The 25,391-nt window shown below is 36.5% G+C and overlaps 1 protein-coding gene across 6 annotated transcripts in view; it reads left to right on the top strand.

The window, feature by feature from the left end:
• TERB1 (telomere repeat binding bouquet formation protein 1) overlaps positions 1-25,391 on the top strand; it is a 49,009-nt gene that overhangs the window by 9,734 nt on the left and 13,884 nt on the right. For all 6 annotated transcript variants that reach the window (XM_045443013.1, XM_045443014.1, XM_045443009.1 and 3 more), the window contains 10 exons: positions 5,276-5,386; positions 5,571-5,699; positions 8,102-8,233; positions 9,291-9,351; positions 9,442-9,557; positions 9,662-9,784; positions 17,718-17,870; positions 19,776-19,907; positions 20,507-20,632; positions 21,736-21,893. In XM_045443013.1, coding sequence (XP_045298969.1) covers positions 5,276-5,386; positions 5,571-5,699; positions 8,102-8,233; positions 9,291-9,351; positions 9,442-9,557; positions 9,662-9,784; positions 17,718-17,870; positions 19,776-19,907; positions 20,507-20,632; positions 21,736-21,893 — 1,241 coding nt within the window. The remainder of the gene's footprint in view (positions 1-5,275; positions 5,387-5,570; positions 5,700-8,101; positions 8,234-9,290; positions 9,352-9,441; positions 9,558-9,661; positions 9,785-17,717; positions 17,871-19,775; positions 19,908-20,506; positions 20,633-21,735; positions 21,894-25,391) is intronic.

Genomic DNA, 25,391 nt, shown 5'->3' with positions numbered 1-25,391 from the left:
TGATTGCTGTTGCTTCAAGACAACTTAGTGATAACCTTTGTATTATGGTTTTTCACTAACAAATTGGGTCATGAATTATTTCATTAAACCAAATTGTCAGTTGAATTTCCTTTAAGAGGAAGACTAAATATTGACAATAAATCTAAGTTTCTTTTAGTGTGTTCCTCTGTACTTTTATGTCCTGTCTTCATTCTTTATCTTTGAAAGATTTATTTTTTTTTGAAAAAAAATTTTTCTATTAAAATTTTATTTAATGTTTTTATTTTACTTAGCATGAGCGAGCATGAGCGGGGGAGGGGCAAAGAGAGAGGGAGACACAGAATCTGAAGCAGGCTCTAGGTTCTGAGCTGTCAGCACAGAGCCCGACCCAGGGCTTGAACCCATGAACTGTGAGATCATGACCTGAGCCAAAGTTGGACACTTAATCAACTTGAGCCACCCAGGTGCCCCTATCTTTGAGAACTTTAAATGTTAATTCAAGCATTATGTCAAAATCTACATACAACTTAAAATCCTTAAAACCAAGAGAAGAAATTATTTAAAGGGTTTGGTAAAAAATTTTATGGGAAAATGATTATCTTTCATTTTTAGTTGCAAATAAATATTTCAAGTTTATATTTTGATAAGCCACACACACACCCACACAAACACACACACATATCCATGCAAACAGTAGCAACAATCAGGATAGGGAATATAGCCTCATAAACCTTTATAATACTTCTTTTCATCCCTTCCTTGACCCACTTTCCCCAAACGACCACTGATCTGCCTTCTGTTACTATAGAGTAGTTTAATTTTTTTTTCAGTACATGGAATAATACAGTACATATTCTTTGTGTGTGGTTTCTTTCCCTCAGCGTAATTATTTTGAGATTCATCCATGTTGTTGTGTATATCAATAGGTAATTCCTTTTTATTGCTAAGTAGTATTCCATTTTATGGTCATTTGTTTATCCATTCATCTGTTGATGGACATTTCAGTTGTTTTCAGTTTTTGGCTATTACATACAATGCTGCCATGAACATTTGTGTACAAGTCTTTGTATGGACACATAACCTGCTTTCCTTTTGGGTAAGTTCTTAGGAGTGAAATGGCTGGATCAAATGGTAGGTGTATGTTTAACAATTTATGAAACTGCTGAACTTTCAAAGTGGTTGTACCATTTTATGTATCCACCAGCAATATATGAGAGTTCCACTTCTTTTGCATCCTTGCCAAATATTTTATGGTCAGCCTTTTTACATTTTGGTCAGTCTAGTGGGCATGTAATGGGATTTCCTTGTGGTTTTAATTTACATTTCCCTAATGATTAATGGTGTTAATCATCTTTTCATGTCCTTATTTGATACTTGTATACATTTTTTTTTTAATTTTTTTTTTTCAACGTTTATTTATTTTTGGGACAGAGAGAGACAGAGCATGAATGGGGGAGGAGCAGAGAGAGAGGGAGACACAGAATCGGAAACAGGCTCCAGGCTCTGAGCCATCAGCCCAGAGCCCGACACGGGGCTTGAACTCACGGACCGCGAGATCGTGACCTGGCTGAAGTCGGACGCTTAACCGACTGCGCCACCCAGGCGCCCCTTGTATACATTTTTTATCGAAGGGTTCAGATCTTTTGCCCATTATTTTATGGGTTGGTTCTCTTATTGTTGAGTTTTGAGATATCTTTATATTTTCTGGATGTATGTATTTTATCAGCTATGTGTTTTGTAAAGATTTTCTGCATTTGTGGTTTGTCTTTTCTGTACTTCAGAAAACACTATTGGGGTGCTGGATGCCTCAGCCGGTTAAGTGTCCGACTTTGGTTCTGGACATGATCTTGTGGTGGGTTTGAGCCCTGCTTCGGGTTCTGTGCTGACAGCTCGGAGCCTGGAACCTGCTTCAGTTTCCGTGTTCTCCTTTCTGTCTGCCCCTTCCCTGCTTGTGCTCTGTCTCTCTCTCTCTCTCTCTCTCTCTCTCTCTCTCTCTCTCCTCCAGAAATAAATACATTAATTTTTTTAAAAGGAAAATACTGCTAAGAGAATGAAGTTTTAAATTTTGATGAAATACGATTTATTCATTATTTTTCTACAGATTGTATTAATAATACTGTGTCTAAGAAATTTTCATGTAAGCCTGAGTAGCAAAGTTTTTCTCCTGTGTTATCTTTTAAAAGTTTTATAGTTCCAGATTTTACATTACATCTGAATCCCTTTTGAGTTTCTGTTTGTATATGGTTTGATTCAAGTTTGGTTTGTTACGTTTTTGAATACAGATATCTGTTTGTTATAGCATCATTTGTTGGAAAGGCTATCCTTTCTTCTCTGCATTGCATTTGTGCCTTTGTAAAAAATCAGCTATTCATATATGCATGAGTTTATTTTTGGACTGCATTCTAGTTTATTGATCTATTTGTATATGCTAATGCAATACTATACTCTTTTGATTACTGTAGCTTTATAAGAAGTCTTGAAATCAGATAGTTTTAGTCTTCAAGCTTTATTCTTCTTTTTCAGAATTGTTTGGCTAATAGGTCCCTTGCATTTCCATATGAATTTTGGGTTCATCTTGTCAATTCATATTTTTAAAAAGCCTGTTGGGATTAAATTGAATCTATAGATCAATTTGGGGGAATTGACATCTTAATATTTAGTCCTCCAGTCCATGAAAAAGGTGTTTCACTCCCTTTATTTCAGTCTTGTTTAATCATTCTCAGCAATATTTTTGAGGTTTTAGTATACATGTTGTTTATATCTTTTGTTAGGTATATCTCTAATTATTTCATATTTTTGATACTATTATAAATGGCATTGTTTTTAAACACCAATTTCCAATTACTTTACCGCAGGGACATAGAAATATAATTGATTTCTGTATGTTAAATGGATATGCTGAAATCCTACTCTACTCCATTATTAGTCTAGTAGCTTTTTTGTAGATTCCATCGGGTTATCTATATAGAAGGTCATGTTGCACATGAAGGCAGATAGTTTTACTACCTTCTTACCAATTTGAATGCCTTTTGTTTCTTTCTCACTTGATGGCACTGGCTAGGTTCTCTAGTACTATATTAAGTGGAATGCTAAATAGAATGATACACTCCCCAGTATAATGTTAAACATCTCTGTCTTATTCCTGATCTCAGAGAGAAAGAATTCAGTCTTTCTCTATTAAGTATTATGTTTACTATAGGGCTTTTGTTTTGTTTTGTTTTGTTTTGTTTTTGTGGATATACTTTTTCAGGTTGAGGAGTTTTTCTTCTATTCCAAGTTTGCTGAAAATTTTTTTAACTAGAAATGAATGTTGGATTTTATCAAATGCTTTTTCTGCATCTATTGAGGTGATCATATGGCTTTCCATGTTAGTTTATCACATTACATCAGTTGATTTTTCAAATCTTAACCAACTATGCATTCTTAGGATAAACCCACTTGTTCATGATGTATTTTTATTTAATATGTTGTTAGATTCGGTTTGCTAAAATTGTTTAGACTTTTTACATGAATGTTCATGAAGGATATTGGTCTGTAGTTTTCTTTTTTTTCCTTTCTAATGGCTTTGGTTTCGGTATAAGGATAAGGCTAACCTCATAGAGCAAGTTGGGAAGCGTTCCTTCTCTCCAAACTTTTGGGGAAAGTTTGTGTAGAGTTGATATTACTTCTTCCTTAAACATTTGGGAGAGTTTACAAATGAAGCCATCTGAACTTGGAGGTTTCTTCACAGGAAGGTGGAAGGTTTTTAAACTACGATTTCAATTTCTTTTATAGATGTAGTACTGTTTAGGTTGTCTGTTTCTTCTTGGGTGAGATAGTTTGTATCTTCAAAGCAGTTTGTTAATTTCACTTGTCCACTTCACCATTCAGCCATTGAATCTATAGATATGAAGTTGCACATAACATTATCTTTTGAATATTTATAGAATCTATGATGGTGCCTTATCTCTCATTCTGATATTTGTAGTTTGTGTCTTTGCTCCTTTCTCCTGATCAGTTTGTCTAGAGGTTTATCAGTTTTATTGATCTTCTCAAAAACCAGTTGTATTGTTTTTCTGCTTTCAGTATCATTGATTTTAGCTTTGATCTTTATTACCTTCCTTCTACTTACTTTGGGTTTAATTTACTGTTTTTATAGTTTCTTAAGGTTGAAGCTGAGGTCATTAATTTGAGACCTTTCTTCTTTTATAATATAAACATTTAGTGTTGTAAATTTCCTCTCAAATACTGTTGGTAGCATCCCACAAATTCTAATATGTTGTATTTTCATTTTCATTCACTTTATTTCTAAATGGCAGATATTTAAACCAGTGTAGCTTTATTTAAAGAGAATAATACTGCATTTGGATTTTCTGTTCTTCAAAAAAAAAATTTTTTTTTAAATTTTTTTAATGTTTATTTATTTTTGAGACAGAGAGAGACAGAGCATGAACGGGGGAGGGGCAGAGAAAGAGGGAGACACAGAATCGGAAGCAGGCTCCAGGCTCTGAGCCATCAGCCCAGAGCCCGACGCGGGGCTTGAACTCACGGACCACGAGATCATGACCTGAGCTGAAGTCGGACACTTAACCGACTGAGCCACCCAGGTGCCCCCCAAAAATTTTTTTTAATGTTTTATTTGTTTTTGAGAGAGAGAGAGAGAGAGGGAGACACAGAATCCGGAGCAGGCTCTGGGCTCTGAGCTGTCAGCACAGAGTCTGACGCGGAGCTTGAACTCACAAACTGCAAGATCACAACCTGAGCTGAAGTTGGATGCTTAACTGACTGAGCCACCCAAGCACCCCATGGATTTTCTATTCTTATATTTCATGTGAGGGGAAAATCAAATAATTACAAGAAGTTCATTTCAAGTTCTTTTATTTAAGGAACATCTTTCTTTTTTTTTTAATCTTTACTGTTGGATAGATTATAAAAGGAATATGTACTCATTATCTTGAAAACAGACATGATAGGGGCGCCTGGGTGGCGCAGTCGGTTAAGCGTCCGACTTCAGCCAGGTCACGATCTCGCGGTCCGTGAGTTCGAGCCCCGCGTCAGGCTCTGGGCTGATGGCTCGGAGCCTGGAGCCTGTTTCCGATTCTGTGTCTCCCTCTCTCTCTGCCCCTCCCCTGTTCATGCTCTGTCTCTCTCTGTCCCAAAAATAAATAAACGTTGGAAAAAAAAAATTAAAAAAAAAAAAGAAAACAGACATGATAAATATATGTATTTAAAAAGTGAAATTTAAAAAGTGAAATTTAAATGGTTAGTTTTTGAAAGATAACACTTGGTTTAAAAAAGTGAAATTTTTGTTCTTTAGAAATGAAGACTGATCTGAACTTACTATTGGAGTGTCTGAAGTATCAAATGGACAACCCTTTTTCACAAAAGGAAGCTTTGGTCACTATTCATTCAATTTGTCAACAAAACAGTAAGATGTGATAGTGAATTTTTATCTGTGATTGTAGTTCTTTAGTATTTTGAAATATGAAATATGCATAGCTCTTTTTCTTCAACTCACTCTACTTGTTATGTTACTATATTCATGTGATTTATTTTCTCCTTAAAAGAATCATAATATCATTTATGTTCTGTTTTGTCTGCACATCTTGTAGGTAATGCAGGTGTTTACTTTCGAGAAATTGGTGGTTTGATGTTTGTAAGAAATCTTGCAAAGTCAAGTGAACATAGCATGGTAAAAGAAGCAGCCTTATATACATTAGGAGCTGTTGCAGAACAAAATGGTAAAATATGAAAACTTTTTTTCATTATCCTTCAAGCATCGTGTTCTATTTTAACAGACTACTAAAAAGTAATTTTAGGGGTGCCTGGGTGGTTCAGTTGGTTAAGCATCCAACTTTGGCTCAGGTCATGATCTCCTAGTTCCTGAGTTTGAGCCCTGCATTGGGCTCTGCACTGACAGTGTGGAGTCTCTTTGGGATTCTCTCTCTCTCTCTCTCCCTCTCTCTGTCCCCTCCCCCACATGCATTCTTTCTCTCTGTCTCTCTTTAAATAAAGAAACTTTGGGGTATCTGGGTGGCTCAGTCGGTTAAGTGTCTGACTTTAGCTCAGGTCATGATTTCGTGGTTCATGAGTTCAAGCCCCATGTCGGGCTCTGCGCTGACAGCTCAGATCCTGGAGACTGCTTCAGATTGTTTCTCTCTTTCTCTTTCTCTCTCTCTGCCCCTCCCCCACTCATGCTCTGTCTCTCTCTCTCAAAAAATAAATAAACATTAAAAAAAGATCTTTTTCGGGGCGCCTGGGTGGCGCAGTCGGTTAAGCGTCCGACTTCAGCCAGGTCACGATCTCGCGGTCCGGGAGTTCGAGCCCCGCGTCAGGCTCTGGGCTGATGGCTCAGAGCCTGGAGCCTGTTTCCGATTCTGTGTCTCCCTCTCTCTCTGCCCCTCCCCCGTTCATGCTGTGTCTCTCTCTGTCCCAAAAATAAATAAACGTTGAAAAAAAAAAATTTAAAAAAAAAAAAAAAAAAAAAAAAAAAAGATCTTTTTCACATTGATTTAAGATACTATTTGTACTTCATGAATTTGCACATGCATATATGTATCTTTGATTTTTCTATTAAGTTCATTATATAAGTACTTGAATCAAAAGACAAAGATAACCTACAACATCTTGTGTATAGAAAAATATACTCTGGGTATAGAAATTCATGTTGATCAAAACATTTTTCTGTAGTATAGCCAAGATGAAGTTGAATCTAAAGTTTTAGTTTGTCAAACAACTTTCTATCCTTAAATTTTCATCCATTAAATATTTCTTCATCATTTGGTAAGAACCAAGCTACGTGCTAGTCATTGGGATAAATAAGACATTGTCTTTGCCTTTGAGAGAATGTCCAATAGCTGGTTCTAAATACTGGATCAAATACTAATTATACCTCTGTGTTCAAATTATTACCTTTTTAAAGATTTTATTTTTTTAAAGTTTATTTTTTTAATAATTTATACACCCTCAAACTCACAACCCCAAGATCAAGGATCACATGCTCTTCAGACTGAGCCAGCCAGGTGCCCCCTCAAATTATTATTCAAACAAAATTTTTTTAATGTTTATTTATTTTTGAGAGAGAGAGAGCATGAGCAGGAGAGGGAAGAGAGAGAGAGGGAGACTCAGAATCTGAGGCAGGCTCCAGGCACCACACTGTCAGCACAGAGCTCAACGCGGGACTCAAACCCACGAACCATGAGTTCATTACCTGAGCCAAAGTCGGATGCTTAACTGACTGAGCCACCCAGGCACCCCTCAAATTATTTTTTGAAAATTCTGTATTGCATTATTATAACGCACACACACACATATACACACCTACTGTCAGGTATCATGTTTGCTTTTTGGAAAGATATTTTTATTTTTAGAAAGTCCTTAATAGCACAAGTATCATTTGTCTCTATTTTCTAAAGCAGGTTTATGAATTTTCTAAAAGTTTTCTCTTGCTATGTTTTGTTACTTACTCATCTTAAATTTTTTTTTATGTTTTAATTTTTTTTTAGTTAGGTTTTTATTAGAAATTCTAAGGGATTGTGCACATGTTGTAGCACCTCAATCAAGTATACTTCTGATTAAGATATTGCTTTTTAAAAAAAGTTTTTTAAACGATTTATTTATTTTGGGGCGCCTGGGTGGCTCAGTCGGTTGGGCGTCCGACTTCAGCTCAGGTCATGATCTCACGGTCCGTGAGTTCGAGCCCCGCGTCGGGCTCTGTGCTGACAACTCAGAGCCTGGAGCCTGCTTCAGATTCTATGTCTCCCCCTCTCTCTCTGACCCTCCCCCGTTCGTGCTCTGTCTCTCTCTGTCTCAAAAATAAATAAACATTAAAAAAAAATTTTTTTTTTTTAAATTAAAAAAAAAATGATTTATTTATTTTTGCGAGAGACAGAGACAGAATGTGAGTGGGTTAGGGGAGGAGAGAGAGGGAGACACAAAATCTGAAGCAGTCTCCAGGCTCTGAGCTCTCAGCACAGAGCCCGACACAGGGCTCAAACCCATGAGCTGTGAGATCACAACCTGAGCTGAAGTCAGACGCTCAACTGACTGAGCCACCCAGTCGGCAACTTTATATTTTGTTTAGCATACTTTAAAACTTGTGCTAATGCATAGAAATTGAAATTATATATTTTTTATTTTTCAGTTTACTGTCAGCAGACTTTGTGCACTTCAGAATTGTTTGAAGACTTAACTTGGTTCTTATCTAATAATGATTCAAACACAAATTTGAAAAGAATGTCTGTCTATGTCATATTGGTGCTGGTTTCAAATAATAGTAAGTACATTCTTGTATGTTGCAGAAACATTTAAAAATAATAAATTGAAATAGTTGTTCCTTTTATATCAGTGTCTTTTAAAAAATCTCACTAACTTCCGAGAACTACCAGCTTTATTTATTTATTTATTTATTTTTGATTTTTTTTAACGTTTATTTATTTTTAAGAGACAGAAAGAACAGAATGTGAGCAGAGGAAGGGCAGAGAGAGAGGAAGACAAAATCCAAAGCAGGCTCTGGGCTCTGAGCTGTCAGCACAAAACCCGACACGGGGCCCGAACTCACGGACTGAGAAATCATGACCTGAGCCAAAGTCAGACACTCAACTGACTGAACCACCCAGGTGCCCCTGAGAACTACTAGCTTTAAAGAAAAGAGAATAGCATATATTGTTTGATATTTATTAATTTTAATAAATAGTAAAGTGATTTGTGTTACTTAAATAACATTAAAAAAAGAACAGCCTTAAAAGCAAAAGAGAGACATTTGATGATTAGTTTGATTTTCCACTGAATTAGCCATTTAGTTACAGTGTTTACTATATCAGCCAACAATGGCCTAAAATTTCATGTAGCTTGTGGCTAAAATTTTGTTTCTTTTTTGGAGGAAATTTGAATGCTGTCATTCTATAAGCATAGGTAATGTATTTTCCATAATAATTGTGATTACAGATTTTTATCTACTGTAACTCTCTGTTATACTTAGTACTACTTTAAAGTGATTAAAAGTTATTTATTAGAAATATTACTTAAATGTTTTTCATTTCTACAAAAATTTAAAAAAAAAATTTTTTTTGACGTTTATTTATTTTTGAGACAGAGAGAGACAGAGCATGAACAGGGGAGGGTCAGAGAGAGGGAGACACAGAATCCGAAACAGGCCCCAGGCTCTGAGCTGTCAGCACAGAGCCCGACGCGAGGCTCGAACTCACGGACCATGAGATCATGACCTGAGCCGAAGTCGGACGCTTAACCGACTGAGCCACCCAGGCACCCCTCTACAAAATTATTTATAAGCAAAAGTCATATTTGTGTGCTAATATGGCTGTTTTTTTAAGGGACTGGACAGACACTTGTGAGAGAAACAGGTTGTATTACAGTTCTGACACAGTTGTTCAGGTAAGCAAATATAAATTTCTTGTTATTCACTACTTAAGACTTTAACTCATTTGTATTAATTTGCTTCTTTTTTTTTTTTTAACCAAATAGGACAGTTCTTTCAAAATATGAGTTGAATTTGTCAGATAAAAATGTTTTCCAGAGTTATCAGTTATGGTCTTCAGTGTGTAGTACTTTATGTGTCTGCGTCAACAATCCTCAAAATGGTAATTATCTCAAATGTTTAAATATTAAAATAAAATAAAATAAAAACAAATGAACTGATGTTTTCCAAATATATTAAAACACAAGTGACTTTGTCTTCTTTCAGATGAAAATCAGATGCTTTGCTGTTCACTTTTTCCACATGCTAATGACTGGCTAATAAATTGCATCACACCTGAGGTAATTCGCCCTGTTTGCTCATTTATTGGGCTTACTCTTGCAAATAACAGTAAGTATTCATTAATGTCTAGTTACACTTGAAGAAACATATTTCAAAGCATAACAGAAACCTATTGAGTTAATTATTGAATTAATTGAATTAATGGAATAATTTTATTATAGTAAGTTGGGTCATTTTCAATGCATTTAGACTACTGCAGATGGGAAAATCTTGAAAGGAGACATTGTTAGGAAGATGATTGGGAAACTGGAGGTAGCAGCATAGTTTTGAATCTCCCCAGATAGCCTCATAAAACAGAACAACTAGACAGCAAAACTAAAACCCGACAGAGGGTGTTCTCTGACTAAATAGAATTAAATTATAAATGAATAAAAATAAAACATCTAGAAAAGTCCCAAATATCTGAAAATTAAACAAGTCCATGCTAAAACAAAGACCAAAAACAAGAATAACCACAAAACCATGAGTAGAAAAAAATAAATGATAAAGAAATTAGAAATGTTTTTAACTGAATGATAATGAAAACACAACATGAAAAAACTGGGTTGCTGTGGGGCACCTGGGTGGCTGAGTCGGTTAAGTGCCACCTCTTGATTTCAGCTTAGGTCATGATCTTATGGTTCATGAATTTGATCCCCACTAGTATGGATCCTCCTTGGGATTCTCTCCCTGTCATGCCTCTGTCTCTGCCTCTCCCCCATTCATGCTCGTGCACCTTCTCTCTCTCTCTCTCTCAAAAATAAATAAATAAACTTAAAAAAAAAACTGGGTTGCTGCAAAAGCAGTGTTTGGAAGGAAATTTTTCGCACTATAGTTTGCATAAGGAAAGAAGAAAGGTCTCAATTTATATTTGTTTCCACCTAAGAAACTAGAAAATAAACCAAGTTTAACTCAAAGAAGGAAATAATAAAGAGAATATCAGAAACCAATGAAATAGAAAAATAACACAGCAGGGGAAAATCAATGAAGCCAAAAGCTGATTCTTTAAAAAGATCAATAAACGGATCCTTTAGCCAGACTAACCACAAAATAAAAAAAGAAGGCCCAAATTACTAATATCATGAATAAGAAGTGACATCACTCTAGATCTTAACAGATATTAGGATAATAAAGGAATAATAGAAACAACTTTATGCTACTAAATTTTTTTTTTTTTTTTTTTTTTAAATTTTTTCAACGTTTATTTATTTTTGGGACAGAGAGAGACAGAGCATGAACGGGGGAGGGGCAGAGAGAGTGGGAGACACAGAATCGGAATCAGGCTCCAGGCTCTGAGCCATCAGCCCAGAGCCCGACGCGGGGCTCGAACTCACGGACCGCGAGATCGTGACCTGGCTGAAGTCGGACACTTAACCGACTGCGCCACCCAGGCGCCCCGTATGCTACTAAATTTGACAACCAACAGGAACTAGACAAATTCTTTGAAAAACACCAACTCAGAAGAAATAGATACCTTCCAGGGGCACCTGGGCGGCTCAGTCAGTTGAGTGTCTGTCTCTTAATTTTGGCTCAGGTCATGATCTCAGGGTCTGGAGTTTGATCCCTTTGTTGGGCTCTCTGCTGTGCCTGGGAGCCTGCTTAAGATTCTCTCTCTGCCCCTCTTCCCTGCTCATGTGCATGCACTCTCTCTCTAAAATGAAAAAGAATAGATAATTTGAATATTATTATATGTATTAAAGAAGTTGAATATGTAGTTTAAAACCTAAAACAGGAATTTCCAGGCCCTGATGGCTTCACTGGCAAATTATACCAAACATTTAGAGAAAAAAAAATCTACATTAATTGACAGGAAATGGAAGTACAAGATATACCTCCCAACACATTTTAAAAGGCCAGAATTATTCCCACACTAGAGCTTGAAAAAGACATTACAAGAGGGGTGCCTGGGTGGCTCATTCAATTAAGTGTCCGACTTTTGTTTTTGGCTCAGGTCATGATCTCATAGTTCATGGGATCAAGCTCCATGTCAGGCTCTGTGCTGACAGTGAGGAGACTGCTTGGGATTCTCTCTCCCCCTCTCTCTGCCCTTTCCCATTTGTGTACTTTATCTCTTTCAAAATAAATAAATATTAAAAAAACATTTTTTTTACATGTTTATTTTTGAGAGACTAAGAGAAAGCAAGTGGGGGAGGGGCAGAGAGAGGAGGGAGGCACGAAATCTGAAGCAGGCTCCAGGCCCTGAGCTGTCAGCACAGAGCCTGACACGGGGCTCAAACCCATGAACCGTGAGATCATGACCTGAGCTGAAGTCATACGCTTAACCAACTGAGCCATCCAGGCACCCCAATAAACAAACGTTTTGTTTTTTTTTTTTTTTTTTTTTATTTTTTTATTTTTTCAATGTTTATTTATTTTTGGGACAGAGAGAGACAGAGCATGAATGGGGGAGGGGCAGAGAGAGAGGGAGACACAGAATCGGAAACAGGCTCCAGGCTCTGAGCCATCAGCCCAGAGCCCGACGCGGGGCTCGAACTCACGGACCGCGAGATCGTGACCTGGCTGAAGTCGGTCGCTCAACCGACTGCGCCACCCAGGCGCCCCAACAAACGTTTTTTTTAAAAAAGAAAAAGACATTACAAGAAGACTATATATGAACATAGATGCAAACATCCTTAAGAAAATATTAACAAATCCGTGGTGCCTGGCTGGCTCCGTTGGTAGAGCATGTGACTCTTGATCTTGGGGTCATGAGTTCAAACCCCATGATGGGCACAGAGCTTATTTAAAAAAAATTTTTTTTTACGGACTTCAAGCTATATTACAAAGCTGTAATCATCAAGACAGTATGGTACTGGCATAAAAACAGACACTCAGATCAATGGAACAGAATAGAGTACCCAGAAATGGACCCACAAACGTGTGGCCAACTGATCTTTGACAAAGCAGGAAAGAATATCCAGTGGAATAAAAACAGTCTCTTCAGCAAGTGGTGCTGAGAAAACTGGACAGCAGCATGCAGAAAAATGAACCTGGACCACTTTGTTATACACAAAAATAAACTCAAAATGGATGGAAGATCTAAATGAAAGACAGGAAACCATCAAAATCCTTGAGGAGAAAGCAGGCAAAAACCTCTTTGATCTTGGCCGCAGCAACTTCCTACTCAACATGTCTCCAGAGGTAAGGGAAACAAAAGCAAAAGTGAACTATTGGGACCTCATCAAAATAACAAGCTTCTGCACAGTGAAGGGAACAATCAGCAAAACTAAAAGGCAACCAACAGAATGGGAGAAGATATTTGCAAACGACATATCAGATAAAGGGTTAGTGTCCAAAATCTATAAAGAACTTAACAAACTCAACACCCAAAAAACAAATAATCCAGTGAAGAAATGGACAAAAGACATGAATAGACACTTCTCCAAAGAAGACATCCAGATGGCCAACTGACACATGAAAAAATGCTCAACATCATTCATCATCAGGGAGATACAAATCAAAACCACAATGAGATACCACCTCACACCTGTCAGAATGGCTAACATTAACAACTCAGGCAACCACAGATATTGGCAAGGATGCAGAGAGAGAGGATCTCTTTTGCACAGCTGTTGGGAATGCAAACTGGTGCAGCCACTCTGGAAAATGGTATGGAGGTCTCTCAAAAAATTAAGACTAGAACTACCCTATGACGCAGCAATTGCACTACTAGGTATTTATCCAAGGGACACAGGTATGCTCTTTCGAAGGGGCACATGCACCCCAATGTTGATAGCAGCACTATCAACAATAGCCAAAGTATGGAAAGAGCTCAAATGTCCATCGATGGACACATGGATAAAGAAGATGTGGTATATATATACAATGGAGTATTACTCAGCAATCAAAATGAATGAAATCTTGCCATTTGCACCTATGTGGATGGAACTAGAGAGTATTATGCTAAGCAAAATTAGTCAGAGAAAGACAAATATCATATGACTTCACTCATATGAGGAATTTAAGGTACAAAACCGATGAACATAGGGGAAGGGAAGCAAAAATAATTTAAAAACAGGGAGGGGGGATGAAGCCCAAGTGACTCTTAAATATGGAGAACAAACAGGGTTACCGGAGGGGTTGTGGGAGGGGGAGATGGGCCAAATGGGTAAGGGGCATTAAGGAATCTACTGAAATCACTGTTGCACTATCTGCTAACTAACTTGAATGTAAATTTAATAAATAAATAATTTTTAAATAAAAAAATTAAAATTAAAAAAATATTGGGGTGCCTGGTTAGCTCAGTTGGTTAAGCATCCTCTTGATTTTTTTTTTTTAATTTTTTTTTTCAACGTTTATTTATTTTTGGGACAGAGAGAGACAGAGCATGAACAGGGGAGGGGCAGAGAGAGAGGGAGACACAGAATCGGAAACAGGCTCCAGGCTCTGAGCCATCAGCCCAGAGCCTGACGTGGGGCTCGAACTCACGGACCGCGAGATCGTGACCTGGCTGAAGTCGGATGCTTAACCGACTGCGCCACCCAGGCGCCCAAGCATCCTCTTGATTTTGGCTCAGATCGTGATCTCACGGTTTGTGAGGTCAAGTCCTGCATCATGCTCTTTATTGGCAGTGCAGAACCTGCTTGGGATTTCTCTCTCTCCCTCTCTCTCTGCCCCTCCACCACTCTGTCTTTCTCAATAAATAAATAAACATTCTTTTAACATAAAAAACTATTAAATCCAGTAATATATAGAAAAGGTAATATATTATGACCAAGTGGCATTTATCCTAGGAATGCAAGATTGGTTCAACATGGGAAAATTCACCATTTTCACAGGCGATGACAGAAAAGAAAAACTATGATGATCTAAAAAGATATAAGAAAAGCTTTTATATAGTTCAGTATGTATTTGTGACAAAAACTTTTGGTAAACTAGGAATAGACAGAACTTCTCAATGTGATAAAGGGCCTCTACAAAACACTACAGCTAGCGTATTTAATGGTGAAAAACTTAATCCCCTCCTCCTTCCCCACTCTGCCAAGATTGGAAAAAAAATGATAGCCACTCTCATTACTTTAAGATTTTACTGGGTATTTCAGCCAGTGAAATAAGGCAGGAAAGTAAAAACGCATAGAGATCGAAAAGGAAGAAGAAAATACAGTGTTTATTCATAGCTGACACGATTGTCTGAAGAATCAAAAATAAAGTTGTAGGAATGAATAAATGATTTTAGCATGGTTGTAGGATCCAAGGTCACGTACAGAAATTAACTGTATTTCTAAATAGTAGCAAGGTGGCTCGGTCATTTGAGCATCTGAGTCTTGATCTTAGCTCAGGGCTTGATCTCAGCATTGTGAGTTCGAGCCTGAAGTTGGACTCCATGCTGGGTGTGAAGCCTACTTAAAAAAAAAACAAAAAAACAAAAAAACAAACAAACAAAAAAAAAAACTAGGGATAAATTTAATGAAATATGTGCAATGTCTATATGCTTAAAAATATGAAACTTTGCTGAGATAAAGAAAACCTAGGTTAATGGGAGATACCCTACACTCATGGATTGTAATGCTCAGTATTATTAGAATGTCACTTCTGAATTTCATTTCTTGATTCAAGACATTCCCCATCAAAATACCAGCAGGCATTGCTGTAGAAATTGGCGGACAAGCTGATTCTAAAATTTACATGGAAATGCAAAAGGGCCAGGATAGTCAAAACTTTTGAAATAGGTCAAAATTATGGGATTTATATAACTTGATTTCAATACTTATTATACAGTAATCAAGAAAGTGTGGCGTTGATGTAAGTGTAGACATATTAGGTCAATGCAGCAAAATAGCCCATATATAGACCCATACATAGATAGTCGTTGATTTTCTACAAAGGTGCCATAATAATTCCATGTGGGAAAAGATAATCTTTTCAACAAATGGTGCTGGAAAGAGTAGATATCCATACACAAAATATGAATCTCAACCCTAATTTTACACTGTATACAAAAATGAACCTGAAATGATCCATAGACCTAAATGTAAGAACTAAAACTTCAAAACTTCTCGATGAAAACATAGGAGCAAATCTTCATAACTTGGGAGAAGACAAAGCTTTCTTAGAACACAGAAAGTATGAGCCACTAAAGAGAAAATGATAAATTGGACTTCACTGAAATTAAAAGCTGAAAAGGAAAGCCACAGACTGGGAGAAAATATCTGTGAAATGTACGCCTGGTAAAGAACTTACACCTAAGATATATAGAGAATTCTTACAAATCAGTAGGACAAAAAAACAACCTAATGATTAAAAAAAAGAGGCAAGATTTGGTCAGATATGTCACCAAAGGAGATATGAATATTAAATTATACATAAGCATTGAAAAAATTTTTGAAAAGATGTTCAGAATTATTGGTTATTAGAGAAATCCAAACTAAAACCCAAAGGATACCACTACACACTCACTGCAATGGCTGAAAGGGGAAAGGCTAGTAATATTAAATGTTGATGAGGTTGTGGAGCAACTAGAACTTTCTCACATGTTGTTGGTATATTTCTGTATTCACACATTTAAAGCAAATAGTCATGTTTCACATGCAAAGGAACTTAGCTCTATAATTCCAAAAATTGGATTCTCTCCATGATGCTTTGACATTTCCTTTTTATCTAAGAGTCAGCTTGGATGAATAATAATTTTAGAACCTCATTACTGTCAGCAAACTGGTATGAAATATAAGATGAAATTTGAAATATTCAGCATACAAGTGTAGACTAGGATGTTCTTGTGTTTATAAATTTTTATTACATGGGCCATAACTAGAAATCATGGTAATACAGTGCCATTTTCATTTAAGCATTTAAAAATACTTCCTAGGGGTACTTGGGTGACTCATTTGGTTAAGGGTCTGACTCCTGGTTTCAGCTCAGGTCATGATCTCACGGTTTGTGGGTTTGAGCCCCATGTCAGGTCTGTGCTGCAGGTGCAGATCCTCTTTGGGAGTCTTTCCCCCACTCCCCCCCACCTCTTCCCTGTTCATGCATGCATTCTCTCTCCTTCTCCCCCCATAAAACAAATAAATATAAAAATAAAAATACTTCTTTTTTCAAGAATTTTTTTTAATGAAAATATTTTGCAGTAAAGAAACCTGTTTTGGAGTCTCAATAATATCGAAAATGTTTGCTTATCCTTTGATAACATTTCCTAACAGTTCCTTTTCCAAATGTAGAAAATTCTGAACATGATGTTTTTTTAGATTAAGATCTTTGTGTTTTGTTGAACAATACAAAAAGTATTTTTTTTTGTTTAAATCATCTTGGCTCAATTTGTAGTACTAGGGTATACTGGGAAGAAGGTTCGTGGCAGAATTATAATCATTAATCCATGTATCTATTTGTTATAAGCCCACTGCTGGGATAGGGGCTGTAGAGACTATTGAATACACAGACCCATGGGATACTTTCCCATCAGAATCATTTTCAATGGGGGAACAAGACACTTCAACTTTTAAAAAATGTATTTTTCACTGAGTCTTTGCTTGGAATAGTTGTTATGACTCTCAATAATATGTTATAATTTTATGTTCTAAGAACTAAAACAATTAGGCTTAAATAAGATGGATAAAATATGTGTTCTTTTGGAATAGTTAAATTACTTTGCCCTTTGTAGATTCAAGCAATCTAAGGAATGAGTTAAGTTGGAATTCAGAAAATAGGCAGCTTGCTAATTGCAATATCACACTAAATGAATTAATCTATTCTTCATAGCTCTATTGAAGGACTTGAGTTTACTAATGCCATTCTTGCAAGATATACCAGTTCTTGCTAAATAAGAAAGATATCTAACACATGAGAAACACTGTACTGTGTGTGTAGTTGTTCCATGTGAAAGTGCATTTCTTAAGTAAATGACCTATTTTATGATTAAAGGTAAAGATTAGATTTTTTCATTCTTTAATTTTGGGATTTTTAGTACTTTAAAAAGTCAAGTTAATGTCATATTTAGTGCAAAATAATTGAATGGAACCATACACTTGTTTGCGATATTAATAGTCTTGCTACTTTATTCCTTAAGCATTTGTTCAGAAATACTTTATATCTGTGGGTGGACTGGATGTATTGTCTCAAGTTCTTGTGCAACTGGAATCTGATTCACACAAGACTGTTTCCAGTGCTAAGCTTGCAGTGGTGGTGACAAAGACAGTGGATGCGTGTATTGCTGATAATCGTGAGTAAACATGCTTAGTAATTTTTATGTAATTGCGTTTTGTTTGAATTCAACATGGTAGGTGTTGAAATGGTAGATGGAACACAAACATGGTTTGGACTTCCAGTTTCTCACATGTGGGAGGAATCTTAAAACTTATCTAGTCCAACTCCTTGTTTTCCCATGAAGGTTATGACTTCCCTAAGGGTTCAAAACTAGGACTTCTGACTTTGTCTAATGATAGAATCAAGATAAGATTCTGTTATTTCTAAACCTTTGTTTCAACAAAAGAGCAATATTAAGTTAAAAACTTTAAGTTAGAAATGGACATTTGGGAAACATAAGGAATGGAAAACCCAATTTATAGATTTTAAGAAATTATATAAAGAATTAAGTTATGCCTCTTTCTAATAAGTATGAGGTCTGACTTACCCAACCATAACTAGTGTGTGGCAGACTCAGACTTGAACCCATGGCTGCATCTCACATGTACAGACACTGAGGAATGATAGTCTGTAAATCTCTGTAATAACCAATGCTTTTAACATTCACAAAAAACTGAAAAATAAGTAGGTGATTTTTAAAAAATCAGTTATTATTTTTTTTATTTTGACTTGTTTTATTTTTTATTTTTTTAAATATACATCCAAATTAGTTAGCATACAGTGCCACAATGATTTCAGGAGTAGATTTCTTAATGCCCTTTACCCATTTAGCCCATCCCCCCTCCCACAACCCCTCCAATTGTTTGTTCTCCATATTTATGAGTCTCTTCTGTTTTGTCCCCCTCCCTGTTTTTATATTATTTTTGTTTCCCTTCCCTTATGTTCATCTGTTTTGTCTCTTAAAGTCCTCATGTGAGTGAAATCATATGATTTTTGTCTTTCTCTGACTAATTTCACTTAGCATAATGCCCTCCAGTTCCATCCACGTAGTTGCAAATGGCAACATTTCATTCTTTTTGATTGCCAAGTAATACTCCATTGTATATATATACCACATCTTCTTTATCCATTCATCCATCGATGGACATTTGGGCTCTTCCCATACTTTGGCTATTGTGGATAGTGCTGCTATAAACATGGGGGTGCATGTGTCCCTTTGAAACAGCACACCTGTATCCCTTGGATATATGCCTAGTAGTGCAATTGCTGGGTCATAGGGTAGTTCTATTTTTAGTTTTTTTGAGGAACCTCCATACTGTTTTCCAGAGTGGCTGCACCAGCTTGCATTCCCAAAAATCAGTTTTTAAGGGCCTGCTATGTGCTGGGCTCTTAGTGAGCTCTAGAGACACAAAAATGATTAAGATCTAGTATCTTGAAGAATTTACAACCTTACTATTGATATCAATATTGTTAGACACTGGGTGAACTCTGTTAAAAATGCTGTTAGGAGAAGTATAACAAAATGGCAGCTTCTTGAATTTTGTTATATCTCACTGTGACAGCTTCAGGGATGCTTCACTGTGTCATTAACATTAGAACCATGGCAGTTAATAATGTATCTCAGTTACGGGCAGGAGTTAGTTACATAGGAAGGTCTATAGTCCATCTAGATAAAAACAGGTGTATAAGGTGAGAGTAAGCATATTCTGCTTTTAGGGAGGTAGTATTATTACTTCATCCTCACAGCATTATGCAGGATAATTGAGAAGAAACCATTCTTCATAAAATAGGCTTTAGTAAACTGTCCCTATCTTGGGAAGTGGGATTAATGAGGACTACGTAAATCACCATATTATTACAATGTATTTATTTATATACACATACACATACATATTAGATATTATATGAGATATGAATATTAGATATTATATAGTTATGAGATCATTCCCCCAGGATAAGATCTGACATATAGTATATATATATATATATATAGTTATGAGTTTGAAGTTTATACTTTTTTCCCTCTATTTTATACTAATAGCTACTTTTGGAGTAATACTATCCAAGTATCAGATTGTTTCAAAACTTCTGACATTACTGCTTCATGAAAGTCTGGATTCAGGAGAAAAATTTAGCATCATACTTACTCTTGGTCATTGCACAGAGGATTGTGGTAAGTATTAAATTTATTCAATGTGCTTATTAGAACAGTGGAGTGGAAATCCACTTTTGTTTTTTTCCCTCATTTTCATGTGAGAGGCTTGAAAGTACTGCCTTTCTCCAAGTCATTCAGGCCCCAAACTAGTCATTTTGCTCTTCATCCTTCTTCATCCATAGTCTTCCTTATCCCTTTCTGCCCAGTTCCAATTTAGGCCCTCAGCCCCTCAACATCTTTCACCAATGTTACTGGAATAGATTTCTCCTTGTGTTCCCTCTCTCGTATCTCCATTTTTCAATCCACTCTTACACTGCTGCACAGATCCAATCCTGTTCTCCCTTACTGAAAACCTTTGAAAGTCATATCTTTCTTTCTCTACTTATCACTCTCTTTTTTCTCCTCCTCTTCCATTTTCCTCCCTCTTTCCAATCTTCTCCTGCTCTCTCTCTCTGTCCATTTTCCTCTTTTCCAACCCTCTCTACATTCCTCGCTCTCTCTCCTTGCAATCTCTTCTCTCCTCTTTGCTCCCTGCTCCGCTTTTCCATTCTCCTTGCTTTGCTGTCTCTTGCTTAGGATTTACTATCTTCTACTCTCATTTTTGATATATTTTCCAGAGGAAAATCAGTATGACCTTTTTAAAAACAATGGGCTTCCACTCATGATACAAGCCTTAACTGAATCACAGAGTGAGGAACTAAACAAAGCTGCCACTTTTGTGCTTCACAATTGCAAAAAAATTAGTAAGTATATTGTTACTTTAAAAAAATACCAAAGTTTATGAAAGGGAATTTGTATCTGCTGAGTGAGCCAAACCCCTTAAGGTCCCCAGGCTCTTCTTACATTTGAAAAGCAGAGTATATGGTTTGGACATGACTAGAGTGTTTCATCATATTAAAAATCTATCTGGAAGAGAGCAACAATATAGAGAATTTACTTATTTTATGCATTGTGGACAAATTTAGTTGTAGGACTTAAACTTGAGGTCTACAGGTGACTTATGGTTAAATTATAAAGTACATTTCATTTATTTATTTTAAAAACTGAGTGCCTTTTATTTGCCAGGCACTCTGCTAGGTTTTAGGGATACAATGATTAAGAAACAACAGTCTGCACTCATAGAGCTTAGTTTAACTAGATAAACAGGTAGTCATTAATAATCTCAAAAATGAATGAATTGTTATATATTAACCTAAGGGCTAGGAATGGATGGAGCAATAGAGCTTAGAGAGCATAGAACAAAAGACTGTGTTTTAGACTTAGAGCAGAAAAGGCTTTGGAAGAAGTGATTCTTGAGCTGAGATCTGAATATATAACATTAACTAGGTGAAAAGAAGGGAATTTGTTATGGGCAAATGTCTCAGGTATGAGCAACAGTGAGGCACAAAGACCCTGTGTTAGGAAGGAGCATGCATTGAAGGATTAATGGCCATTGAATTAGTCTTCATGGAAGAAAAATTGCTGCTGCAAAATGCAAAAAGAAAACTTAAAAGATTATAGGAAGGAACCACTCTATGAAAGCTGTTGAAAAAAACTACTTTAAAACCAGTATCCATATACCTGAGGGTGTTCATATATCTGGCATAACATATTTTCATGATATTCTTTCTCCTATAACTCTGCAGATTAAAGTCTAATTTATGACCGGGGCTTGGGCCTCTGCCTAGCACTTGCTTTGTGTTTATTTTCTGTACCATTTAGACAGTTAATTTAGTCTAGATGGGCCAAATTTAGAGAAGGGGGTGTGGGGCATGAGGTTGTCTGTATTTAGTGTTAAAATTACGTTTAAAGTGTAAAAACATTTCCAGTAATGGATAAATTAACTATTTTTTCCCATATTATGAAGCTGAAAAATTATGTCTAAGTCTAGGAGAATATTCTTTTGATGAGAATGAAAAACAATTAGAAGACATAAATATGAAAGAGAAGAATCTTGAAGAGTACTGGAAGAAAGCAAAGGAAATTCTACACAGAATAGAACACCTTGAAAGAGAAGGAAATGAGGTGGGGTTTTTTTGTTTCAAAGAATATAGAACTTTTTTCAAGGTTTTTTGTTTTGTTTTGTTTTGTTTTTTCAGTAGAGGTTAGAGGGTAAAATATTTTTCCTGCTAAGTTATTTTTTAAGTTTTATTGGTTTTAAATTCAAAATTAAGTAGTGATACTTGAGTAACCATCTTTGAGCACAGAAAGAAAAGATTTTTAAGAAATGGAAATGATGACTGAAAAAATAAGAGACACGGAAGATAGAGATCTAACATCTGTATAATAAGGGTTCAAGAAAGAGAAAGGATGGAGATGTAATCTCTCTCTCTTATATATGTATAGGTATGTATGTATATATACACACATATACATGTTTCTATATTTTTTTATGTATGTACAATTTGTGTCTTTGTGTGTGTACTTTTAAAAAATGTTTATTTTTGATGGGGCGCCTGGGTGGTTCAGTCGGTTGAGCACCCGTCTTTGTCTCAGGTCATGATCTTTTGGTTTTTGAGTTCTAGTCCCGCATGTGTGAGCTCAAGCCCTGCTTTGGGCTCTGCAGTCTCTCTCCCTCTCTCTCTGCACCTCGTGAGATTCTCTCTCCCTCTCTCTCTCTACCCCTCGCTCACTCATGCTGTGTCTCTCAAAAATTTTTTTAAATGTTTATTTATTTTTGAGAGAGAGAGAGAGAGAGAGAACAAGCAGGAGGGGTACAGAGAAAATGGGGGACAGAGGATCCGAAGTGGACTCTGTGCTGATAGCAGAGAGCTCCATGCAGGGCTCAAACTCACGAGCCAAGAGATCATGACCTGAGCTGAAGTTGGACGCTCAACCAACTGAACCACCCAGGTGCTCCTTTGTGCATGTATTTTTAAAAATAAAAGCATAGTGCTCAACTTAGTATAGTAGTATAGTAATTTCATTCTTTTAAATGACTGAGTAGTATTCAATATTAAAGATTATTATAAATTTATTTAACTAGTACTTAATTGAGAGACATTTAGATTATATTCAGTCTCTCACCAGTGTAAACAACTCTAGAGTAAATGTCTTGCTACCATATATATTTTATATATATATGTAAAATATATATAAACATATATAAATATATATATAATAAAATATGTATAATATATTTTGTTGTTGTTAAGTTTATTTTTATTGGAGAGCCTGGGTGGCTCATTTGATTGAGTGTCCAACTTTGGCTAAGGTCATGATCTTGTGGTTCGTGAGTTTGAGCCCTGCATCAGGCTCTGTGCTGACAGCTCAGAGCCTGGATGGAGCCTACTTTGGATTGTGTGTCTCCCTCTCTCTCTGCCCCTCTTCTGCTCATGCTATGTGTGTCTCTCTCTCTCAAAAATAAATAAAACACTAAAATTTTTTTTGTTTATTTTTATTTCTTTTGAGAGAGAGCGAGCAGTGTAGGGGCAGAGAGAGAAGGAGACAGAATTCCAAGCAGGCTCCATGCTGTCACTGCAGAGCCCAATGTAGAGCTCGAACTCATGAACCATGAAATTATGACCTGAGCTGAAACTAAGAGACGCTTAAGCGACTGAGCCACCCAGGTGGTAAATATATATATTTGTAACCACCTTACTAAGATGTAAATCACATTCCATACAGTTGACCTGTTTAAATTTTTTTTTTTTTTTTTTCAACGTTTATTTATTTTTGGGACAGAGAGAGACAGAGCATGAACGGGGGAGGGGCAGAGAGAGAGGGAGACACAGAATCGGAAACAGGCTCCAGGCTCTGAGCCATCAGCCCAGAGCCTGACGCGGGGCTCGAACTCACGGACCGTGAGATCGTGACCTGGCTGAAGTCGGACGCTTAACCGACTGCGCCACCCAGGCGCCCCAGTTGACCTGTTTAAAGTGTACATTTCATTGGCTTTTAGTATACTCACAGAATTGTGCAACCAGTACCACAATCAATCTTAGAACATTTTTATCACCCCCCCAAAAAAAACCCATACCTTTTAGTGGTCACCCTCCCTATTTCCCCATCCATTCTTCCCACCTCCCCAGTCTAGGCAACCACTAAACTATTTTCTGTGTCTATATATTTGCCTATTCTGTACTTTTTATATAAATTGAATCATAGAGCACATGGTCTTTTGTGACTGGCTTCTTTCATTTAGAATAATGTTTTCAAGGTTTATGCATGTTTATATTAGTATTTCATCTTTTTTAAAAAAGCTTTATTGAGATGTTATTCACACACCATACCATTTGCCCATTTAAAGTGTACAATTCAGTAGTGTTTAGTATATTTACAGATATGTGCAACTATAGTCATTTACAATATTTTTATCATCTCAGAAAGGAACTCTGTACCCTTTAGGTATTTCCTTGCATTATCCATTCCCAGCCATGTGTGTGTATATGTGTGAGCAGGGGAGGGGCAGAGAGAGGGAGGGAGAGAGAGAATCCCAAGCAGGCTCCTTGCTGTCAGCAAGAGCCTGACACAGAGCTTGATTCCATGAACTGTGAGCTCATGACCTGATCCAAAATTAAGAGTCAGACACTTAACAAACTGAACCACCAAGGTTCCCCTATCTATAGGATTTTTTTGTAAAGATGTACACGTTTTATTATGAACAATCCTGTCAAATTGTTTCTCCATAGAAGTTGTGCAATTTATGCTCTCACCTGTAAGTTATGAGAGTGTATACCCTTTCAATTTTTGCCAGTGTCCTAGATGAATGCTGTCTCAGTGTAGCTTTATTGTGCATTTCTCTTATTGCATGTGGGATGGGGCATTTTTTCATAAGTTTAGGAGCTATTTATCTTTCCTTTCCCATTAACTGTTCATCTCCTTTTCCTATTTTTCTATACTATTGTTGATCTTTTTCATATTTCATTATAGTAGCTTTTCATAAATGTTGATAGAAAAATCATACCCCAAGACATGACTTATACATATTCTTTCTAGATGTTTTGATAATCATTTGGTTTGCTTCTGACCTTTTTTTCTTCTGAGTCCGCCCTCCCCACAACTGTCTCAGCCACCCATATTATTCTTGGTCTATAGTAGAGCTTTGAAAAAAATTTTTCATGGGGTCAACTATATTAGTTTCTTTTCTTCATGATTTATTGATTCTGTGTGATATTTAGAAAGGCCTTCTTCCCCTCAGGAATGTTAAAATATTATGTCTTCTTTTAAAATATATACAATTTCTGGGGCACCTGTGTGGCTGAGTCAATTAAGTGTCTGACTTCAGCTCAGGTCATGACCTTGTGGTTCATGAATTTGATTCCCACATTGGGCTCTCTACTGTCAGTGCAGAACCCACTTCGGATCTTCTGTCTCTCTCTGTCTCTTCCCCACTCACGCCATCTCTAGTTCAAAAATAAACATTAAAAAAATACACACATGCACACACACACACACACACACATATATGTGTGTGTGTGTGTATATATATATATATATATATACACACACAATTTCAGTTTTTTATATATCAATATTTAGCTCATTTTGACTTTTTTTATTTATTTTGAGAGAGCATGAATG

The sequence above is a fragment of the Leopardus geoffroyi genome, chromosome E2, assembly GCF_018350155.1.
Source record: "Leopardus geoffroyi isolate Oge1 chromosome E2, O.geoffroyi_Oge1_pat1.0, whole genome shotgun sequence".
Taxonomy (NCBI): domain Eukaryota; kingdom Metazoa; phylum Chordata; class Mammalia; order Carnivora; family Felidae; genus Leopardus; species Leopardus geoffroyi.
The sequence above is the reverse complement of the archived record's forward strand: the minus strand, read 5'-3'. Positions and strand labels throughout refer to the sequence as shown.